Source organism: Hypanus sabinus, unplaced genomic scaffold, assembly GCF_030144855.1.
Source record: "Hypanus sabinus isolate sHypSab1 unplaced genomic scaffold, sHypSab1.hap1 scaffold_124, whole genome shotgun sequence".
NCBI classification, from domain to species: domain Eukaryota; kingdom Metazoa; phylum Chordata; class Chondrichthyes; order Myliobatiformes; family Dasyatidae; genus Hypanus; species Hypanus sabinus.
Genome location: NW_026779303.1, coordinates 785084 through 794855, shown reverse-complemented (window position 1 = coordinate 794855; position 9772 = coordinate 785084). Strand labels below are relative to the sequence as shown.

General features: G+C 46.7%; 1 protein-coding gene across 1 annotated transcript in view; it reads right to left on the bottom strand.

Annotated features, from left to right (window-relative positions):
- Positions 1 to 719: 719 nt before the first annotated feature.
- Positions 720 to 9772, bottom strand: part of LOC132386638 (zinc finger protein 208-like) — a 44122-nt gene continuing 35069 nt past the window's right edge. The window contains exon 4 of the mRNA XM_059958933.1: positions 720 to 1963. Within this exon, the coding sequence (XP_059814916.1) occupies positions 1378 to 1963 (586 nt within the window). The 3' untranslated portion in view covers positions 720 to 1377. The remainder of the gene's footprint in view (positions 1964 to 9772) is intronic.

Below are 9772 nucleotides of genomic sequence, written 5' to 3'. Positions count from 1 at the left end.
ATTGCAGACTAGTGAGTTTCACCGTGAGGGAGACGTGATCGGGCTGAAATATAGCCTGTGTGCATTATTTTCCTTCTTTTTCAACTCCATCTTCGACCTGCTCCCTCGTTGTCCACGCATATCTCCGGCTTTATCCTTGTTCACATCCCGAGGCCCCGTCACAGTCTGTTTCTTTCCCTCTGTTTCCCTCTGTTCTCTGTTTCTCTGTGGCCACAACTTCCGTTCGGTCGCGTGCTGAGTAAAGCAAATCTCACTGCAGGAACATATATTTATATTGATCATCAATGTACGCTGAAAATTAATCAACTTCCAGAGCCACGTGAAAAAAGCTATGTGTTTATTTTTTTCTGTCTCCAACTAACTAAGCTCTACCTGGAAGTTTTATCGATGTATGAAAAATTAAAAAATGATACTGGAAATCCGAATCAAAATTACTTTCAAGGATGTTGTACCGCTTCACAGGTGAGAGTACAACTTTTTAGTGATGCTTTGATGTTGTTTTATCTGAACTTGATTTCCTTCCTTTTTCAGGACTCCAGGTTATTGCTCTTGCTGTTCCTGCTCAAAGCTCCCAGATTTCTGTTTCCTGGTCAAACAGTGTTGTCAAGCAGTATTTTCACTGTCAACCACTTTTTCACTGTCAAGTCGGAGTTCTTGCTCCCATGTGCAGCTTCCCCACCTGAAAGGGACTGAATACGCCTACCCGAAGGTTTTAACTGGATTCCACTCAATGACCAAACAGCTTTCCTTCTTTTTCCTTTTTTATTTTTATTTTCGCAAGCGTGGCAGTTAATAATTATTAGTCAGTAGTCATAAATAACCAGCGGTAAGTCAGTCATTAGTCTAGTCAAGGTTAGTCATAAGTCATAAGGCAGTGGCAGTGACATTAGCATTAGGATCAGGTGAAAAACTGGCTGCCTGTCGAACTTCGGAGACGATTTCGGACATGCACCTCCGTTTCTCTACTGGATCGTTATGATTCCAAACTGGGTGAACCCTTTTGAAGGTCCGCGAGCTCTTCTTAAGCCTTGCGCCGTTTTCAAGAAGTGCCTGTGTGCGATGATCCCGATGGCGGAGTTCACCCAAACGCAGTGACAGCCGTGCTTCTCTCCCTGAAACAGTCTCAACAATTATTTAAAGTTCGGCATTTTACCGCGGGATGTGACGCTGCTCTCGGATTGCCACTGTGACGCTGGGGTCCGCCCAAATGTTCTGGGCAGAAACCGCCCTCAGGCAGAAGGTTCCGTCCTCTCTGCGAGTGAATTCTTGCTCTTCCTTGATACCTTCCTGAAACTCAAGTTTGACTTGACAATCATGCACATTTGGTGGAGATGGCCGAGAGAATCTCTTGCCAAAGACTGAGCAGGTGATCGGCCTCTACCCAGTGTGAACTCGCTGGTGTCTCAGTAGATTAGATGACAGCGTGAATCCTTTCCCACAGTCTGAGCAGGTGAACGGCCGCTCCCCAGTGTGAACTGACTGGTGTGCCAATAGTTTGGACGACTGTGTGAATCCCTTCCCACAGACTGAGCAGGTGAATGGCCGCTCCCCAGTGTGAACTCGCTTGTGGTTATGTAGATCAGATGACTGAGTGAATCCCCTCCCACATTCTGAGCAGGTGAATGGCTTCTCCCCAGTGTGAACTCGCTGATGTCTCTGTAAGGTGGATGAATGACTGAATCCTTTCCCACATTCTGAGCAGGTGAATGGCCTCTCCCCTGTGTGAACTCGTTGGTGACTGTGTAGGGTGGATGAATGACTGAATCCCTTCCCACAGTCCGAGCAGATGAACGGCCTCTCCCCAGTGTGAACTCGCTGGTGTTTTTGTAGATCAGATGACTTACTGAATCCCTTCCCACATTCAGAGCAGGTGAATGGCCACACCCCTGTGTGTACTCGCTGGTGTGCCTTTAGTGTGGATGAGCAAGTGAATCCCTTCCCACAGTCTGAGCAGGTGAACGGCCTCTCACCAGTGTGAACACGCTGATGTACCTTCAGTTTAGATGAGCAAGTGAATCCCTTCCCACAGTCTGAGCAGGCGAACAGCCGCTGCCCGGTGTGAACTCCCTGGTGAGCCATTAGGCCAGATGACTGAGTGAATCCTTCCCCACAAATTCAGCAGATGACCAGCCTCTGCCCAGTGTGAACTGCCTGCTGTGTCCACAGGTGGGAAGACCGACTGAACCCCTTCCCGCACACAGAATAAATGAATGGCCGTGCCCAGTATGTAGTTTCAGTTGAGGTGACTGAGTGAATCCATTCCCACAGTCTGAGCAGGAAGGGTGGCGGATTGAATCACTTGCTCCTTAAATATCCAGACAGAGACAGCACAACTGGTGTGTTGTGTTTGAATTCCCATAGACAAATTCCTTGTCGATTTTAACCTGTGAAAAGAGTTAAAAATCCATCAGTGGGTGAAGGACAACATTTGAGATGAGATCACTTGAGTTGCTAAGGTGCGATCTGACATCACACTGTTACAGTGAAGTTCAACACAAGTTGGAGAGAGAAATCACCTTCTAACTGGGCACAGTGCTGGTATCTGGAACGACCCTCAAACTCTCTGATGCTCTATAAGAATGGGGCACTTATGCCATCTCCAATCTGTGACTTGGCTCTGTTTGACTCTGTCCATTTGAATTAGTCCCTCTTCCCACTGAGCTGAAAGGGTGTCTGGCCCCACAGTAACAGAAACCCTCTCACTTAAATAGCATTTGTTGACGTGTAGCTAGGGTTTTCCTTTATGTAATGTTAATATACAGTGCCACAGTTTCAATGCCATGTCAATATCTCCTGGCCTGGCTGGTGGCATAGTGGCATCATGCCAGACTTCGGGACGAAAGGTCCTGAGTTCGAATCCAGCCGGCTCTCCTGCACGCTTTCCATGCGTGCTGGGTTACGAGCTGGTGATCTCTTTGGAATCTCACCCGGCAGAAGTTTCCCCTCATGTTCCCCTGAACGTTTTACCTTTCACCCTTAACCCATGGCCTCTGGTTATAGTCACACCCCATCTCAGTGGAGAAAGCCAGCTTGCTTTTACCCCATCTCTAACCCTCATAATTGTAGTATACCTCCATCAAATCTCCCCTCAATCTTCCACATTCCAAGGAATAAAGTCCTGGCCTGTTCAATCTCTCCTTATAACACAAGTCCTCCAGACCTGGCAACATTCTTGTGATGACAAGGAAGGGGTGAGGGAGAATTGAGAGTGAGGGAGAGAGGGAGCAAGAAGGGAGGGCTGGAGTAATCTCGGGATTACTGACTGTGCCACGCGGCAGTGACAGTAGTAATGGAATGAGGTGGAGGATAAATGTGTGGCTGAAAGATTGGAGCAGGGGGCAGGGATTCAAGTTTCTTGATCATTGGGACCTCTTTTGGGGCAGGAGTAATCTGTACAAAAATGACGGGTTACACTTGAAACCTAGGGGGATCAATATCCTGGCGGGAGATCTGTGAAGGCTACTGGGGAGACTTTAAACTAGAATGGTTGGGGGGTGGGAATGAAATTGAAGAGACTAGGAGAGAAGTGGTTAGTTCACAAATAGAGAGAGCTTGTAGACAGTGTGAGGAAATCTAGGAATAATGGTGCATATTTCCCTGAAGGTGGAATCTCATGTGGTGAAGAAAGCTTTTGGTATGCTGGCCTTTATAAATCAGAGCATTGAGTATTGGAGTTGCGATGTGATGTTAAAATTGTAGAAAGCATTAGCGAGGCCAGATTTTGGAGTTTTGTATACAGTTCTGGTCACGAAATTATAGGAAAGATGTCAATAGAGTACAGAGGAGATTTACCAGAATGTTACCTGGGTTTCAGCACCCAAGTTACAGAGAAAGGTTGAACAAGTTAGGTCTTCATTATTTGGAGCGTAGAAGGTTGTGGGGGGACTTGATAGAGGTATTTAAAATTATGAGGGGATAGACAGAGTTGACGTGGACAGGTTTTTTCCATTGAGAGTAGGGGAGATTCAAATAAGAGGACATGAGTTGAGAGTTAAGGGGCAAAAGATTAGGGGGCAACACGAGGGGTAACTTCTTTACTCAGAGAGTGGTAACTGTGTCGAACGAGCTTCCAGTGGAAGTGGTAGAGACAGGTTTGATTTTGTCATTTAAAAAAAAATTGTATAGGTATATGTACAGGAAAGGAATGGAGGGATATGGGGTGAGTGCAGGTAAGTGGAATGAGGTGAGAGTAAGCGTTCGGCACAGGCTAGAAGGGCCGAGACGTCCTGTTTCCATGCTGTAATTGTTATATGGTTTTACCGCGTACGATTCTGGTCTCCATATCCGACAGCGGGGAGCTTTAACACATACCGGAACCAACTGCAGCTCAACCCCAGCTGATGCGGGTGTTTCTCCTGTTCAGGTGGCGGTGAGGAAGGGGTTAATCTCGGGTTTGTGTAAATTCAGGGCCGGTTGCAAGTGGCAAAGGGCCGGGACCGAGCCGGACAGCTGGAGGCTCCGGGGCTCTCCAGTCTTGCATCCCTGGTGTTAGTTTTGCACTGTGTCGGGATCGCGGGATCAGTTTGTTGTGGTTCCCCAAGCTGGGAGGGTGGACGTGGGTGAAGGGGGCCTGTCTATGTGTCGGTGTGGGATGAATGGTCAGAAGGGTGTAGGGCCACTGGCGGGACGGAGGGTAATTGGGGTACTGTGAGTGATATGACGTGGGTGGATGGGCAAGGGGTAAATTACGTTGTCAACGAGGGTGGATCTGGTCCAATGAATCAGACAGCTCAGCTCGCATGTCCTTTCAGGAGGCCACAATTCTCTCATCATCTTAATCACTGACTAATCTTCCTGTTAACATTGAGTTTGTTACAGAGCCCCAGAGCCTGGGAATGGCTGGGTGGTAGGAATCAGAGGGTGATGGTGAGAGACTGTTTCTTAGACTCGAGTCCCGTGCTTAGTGACGTTCCCTGAGGTTATGCCCATTGCTACTTGTCATCTATGTCAATAATTTGGTTGAGAAAGTACTGGGTATGGGTAGAGAGTCTGCAGCAAGTTCAAACAATTAATGTTTTTGAAAGACAGTCAGTATAAACACTCCCCTCTCTTTCCCTCTCCCCACTCAGAACTGACCAAAAGCTGCATCAGAGGATGTAAGATCTTGAACTGAGTGACCACTGTGAGGGAATGGGAGTGGTTTCAAAGGGCTGGGCTGCTGGAAGCACATTACCAGACCGGGACTGATTGCAACTGGGTCTGACAGAGGCATAACTGGTTCTTCTGGGCACATTCAGTCTCACTCCCCACTATTACCTACCTTCCTTTGTACAGGTATGTAATATCTAAAGGACCAGTGTTTGAGTAAACGAGACTCACCAAACATTCTCCTGACTGAATCACTGGAATCTCCGAGTCAGATGGGTTCTCTCCAGTCGGTGCTCTCAGTCCTCGGGCTGGTACACTTGTTGCTGTTCCCTCGTCTTCAGTCGTGGTTTGCCTCCAGTTGGTGTTTTTCTTCCAATAAATCTCTCACCACAGGTCTAACTTTAACCAGAGAGACAATGAAGCACATTAATAATGAAAAGGAGAACTAAACTTTTCTGCTTAATGTTACTAAGAACAAAACTCACTGAAATTTAAACACTGAAGGCAGATTTAACGATCTCAGTGAACAATCTTTTATTGTCCCTCACATCTCACAGAACGATATGGGATAAGAAGGAGCCATCATTCAGTCATGGTAAGACATAAGACAGAATTAGGTGATTCGATACATCTGGTCTGCCCATCATTCAACCACGGCTGATTTTTATTCCAACACCATATCCCTGTCTTCCTCCTGTAAACCTGAAGCTACTCAGCAATCATGAATATATTAATCTGTCACAAATATATCCAAATTGGAGCCTCAACCAACCTCTGTGGCAACAAATTCCACAGATCAGACACCTTAAGGCCAATTTATTTTTTCTCATCCCAGTTTTAAAGAGAAGCATCTTTACTCTGAGACAGTGCTGTCAGATCACAGACTCGCTGTCTAATGGAAACATCCACTCCATGTCCACTGTATCCAGGCTTTTCAGCATTCAGTAGGTTTACTTAACCATACATCCCTCCACCACCCCCACCATCCCTCTGAACTCCATTGAGCACAGGTCCAGAACCATCAAATGCTCCTCATACATAAAGCCGATCATTCCTGAGATTGCTTATGTACACCTTGTTAGCAACAACGGTACTGAACACATTTCCAGGAATAAGAAACAAATTGGTACCAGGATAATTTAAAGGGAAACATTGTGTTTTCTTTAGTGTTCTACTATCACATGTGTTGGCGCGTGGCCAAGTGGTTAAGGCGTTCATCTAGAGATCTGAAGGTTGCTAGTTCGAGCCTTGGCAGAGGTTGCATGTGTGCCCTTGTGTCCAGATCAGCACATCACAGGAAACATTCTCGCCCGAGACTTCCCAGTCTCTCGGTAAAGCAGGCAGTGAAATCAAAGATCCCCACAACCTGGGACGTTCTCCTTTCTCACCCACCCCAGTCCGGGAGAAGACACAACAGCCATAAAGCTCCAGGTCAAATGTGAGGAGCCTCAGGAAACGAGGCCAGTTGGGGGGAAGTTAACGGGACTCAGTGGCCAACATCAGATTTCCCCAACACGACATGGAGGATGCGTGACCACACACCTGGAGATTGTGAACATGCACAAAGAGATTGTTACATCTATGGATAAATGGGAGGGGCAAATGGGATCACCTGACTGGTGGGGTCTAACATCCCAGGCATAGTTTCCAGCTTCCTAGCACTCAGTGGAAATAAACAAACTTGCCCCTCACATCTCCTCTCACCTTAAATGTGTCAGACATTTCAAACCCCCAGGAAAAAACATACCCTCTGTCCACTCTACCTATTCCTCTCGTAATCTTGTAAACGTCCATCCAGTCTCACCCCAGCCTGCGCCGCTCTGGAGAAAACAACACAAGTTTGTCCAGCCTCTCGTTACAGCTCATGCCCTCTAATCCATGGAGTATCCTGGTAAACCTCTTCTGCGCCCTCTCCAAAGCTCGGACATCCTTCTGAGAATGGGGGCGACCAGAACTGTATGAAACACTCCAGATGTGAGCTAACAAGTTTTACAAAGCTGCAACACAACTTCATGACTTTTGAACTCAGTGCTTCAACTAATAAAGACAACCATGCCATTTGCCTTCTTAACCACCCGATCAATCTGTGCAGTCTCTTTCAGGGAGCGATGAACTTGGAGTCTAAGATCCCTCTGACCATCGACACTGCTCAGGGTTTTGCATTTAACACTGTACTATCTCATACATTCAGGGGTGCAGTGCTACCAGAGCTCACAGCAGCGCCGCTCTGACACCTCTGTAAAAAAGTCAATATAAACAAGCGCGGAATTTAACAACCCCGCATATTAAATAGAGCGAATTTTACAGAAGCGGGGGTGTTGGCTGGTCGGGAGAAATACCACTAATAACATTAGGATATTTGATTGTTTTTGGTGAAATCCTGGAGCTGTGACTGTTTTTTATTTAGGTATTTGTGAAATTCCTTCTCGCTCGTCCCGTTGTCCAAGGAAGTTGGGAAATACCTGTAAACAAATGCAAGCATTTTTCCGCTCTTTCCAATGGATACCATTGGATTCCAGGAAGGAGCTATATTAAGCACGGAATGAACATCGAAACCCATGTTTAACAGTCGAAAATAATGAAAGAAAAATATACAAGCTAATCATCCAAAATCCTCTTCTACACCTGGTTAAATTTAGTTTTGTTTTGGAAGCCAAATGGAAAAAAAAAATTCTAGGCTACAAGAGAGCTTTACGTCATTTCATATCATTAGTAGCTGATTAACTCCTTGGCCTCGCTCCACCAACTGTAGTTGATTGAAAAGAGGCTTTTTTTCTCTTTGTGTTGATAGGAAAAAAGAGTAACTTAGTGAGACAATGAACGAGATGAAATGCATTTCCAAACCTCCCAAATGGTTGCTCTCCTCCCATTAACATTTGTCACTTCCGAAATACAATATTTTCTATTCGTTTAGTTGCGATAATAATTTATGTAAAGATTCAAGCTTCTTTAACTTTTTATATATTTAAACACTAAACTGGATGGATGAAGGTCGAACCATGTAACACCAGACGTGTGAGGATATTTTGAGTATCGACACTCACAGGTACACTTCAATATATTGAGAAAGGGATGGAGCAGTGGACCCAGAGTGAAGTGATAAGCAGGTGAGAGGACGTACAAAGACAGAGGGGATGAGAGGGAGTGGGACGGAGGGGTATGAGGTAAATTTGTTCACCGGAAGGGGAAATCGATATTCATGCCATCAGGGTGGGTGGGGGCACCCAGACGGAATACAAGTTGCTGATCCCGCACCGTGAGGGTAGCCTCATCTTGGCAAGGGATGGGATGACACGTCGGAACGGGAATGGGAATCGGAATTGAAATGTCTGGACACCGGGAAGTCCCGCTCGGAGTGGATGGTTCAAAGATTAATTTATTATCAAAGCAGGAATTCATAAATAACGCTGAGTTTTTTTTCCTTCTCCAGAGAACCATGAAACAAAGAAATCGTGAAAGTCGTTCAGAGAGAGAAAAAACTGAAACTCCCTCCCCACCCCCCGCATCAGAAAGGACGGCATCCCGATCATCAACCCCCAAAACCCACCCCTCCCCCCCGCACAAAAGGGAAGAAAAATATCGACACCCGTTAAAAAAAACACCCCTACCCCGCACAACTGCGGAGGAGCCGGTGTCACCAGTGTGGGGGCGGCCGCATCGGGAGCAGCGGACACAACGGGCGACCCCGGAAAATTCACAGGTGAAGTGTCGCCTCACCTGGAAGGATGTTTGGACAACGGAGAGAGTTCGGCCGTCCGGGCCTGTCACTGTGACACCCCGAACTCCACATCAAATCCGTCCAAACGAATCTGGGCGAACTTTAATGACCAATAAATATAATTCCTCTCAGCGATCAGCTGTCTGAGTGATTCCCTGACTCTGAGAGGAAGGGGTATCTATGGTCCACACTGTCAGGGTGTTGAGTTTACCAGGAGACAAAGACTGCAGGGACGAGAGGTTTTCTGTTGACTAATACACTGTGTGTGGATCCCGCTGGCAATTCTGGTGTTGTGACCCGAATCGAGACAAACACCACGCTGCCCACTCCACCAACAACACGGCACAGCCGTACACATAACAGGGGACTTTACGTCCCACAACACTGGATTCAGTGATGAAACCCCTGATTAATGTTGTCGTCTCACCGAAAAATCCATTAACCCTAACCCTGCAATATGGTGTAAAATCCCGCTCCCCATATTAACACGGGTTATACAGACCAAAGAGCAAACTGCCGGAGGAACTCAGTGGGTCGGACAGCATCTGTGGAGGGAGATGGACCGTAAACATTTCGGGCCGAGACCCTCCCTCTGGACTGAGAGTGGAGGGGAAATAGTCAGAGAAAAGAGGTGAGGGGTAGGGATGGGGCATGAGCTGGGGAGTGAGAGGTGGATTCAGGTGAGGGGGGAGGTGGAAGGTGAAAATAGTGACAGGGGTGGGAGCTCAATGGTTGGGGCAACACGGAGCTGCAGAAGATGGAAATTAATTCCATAAACAATGAGGTTAGAGAGTATTTGTTATAGAGAGTGCAATGAAGATTCACTTGACTGATCCCTGGAGAGGTGGGGTCATAACCTGAAGAAAGATCAAATGTGGTAACTCTAAATGTCATTTAGAGAATCGAGGACTGAGAAGTGAACACATTGAAATGCAGAACATCATTACCGGTTGAACCAGTGATCCC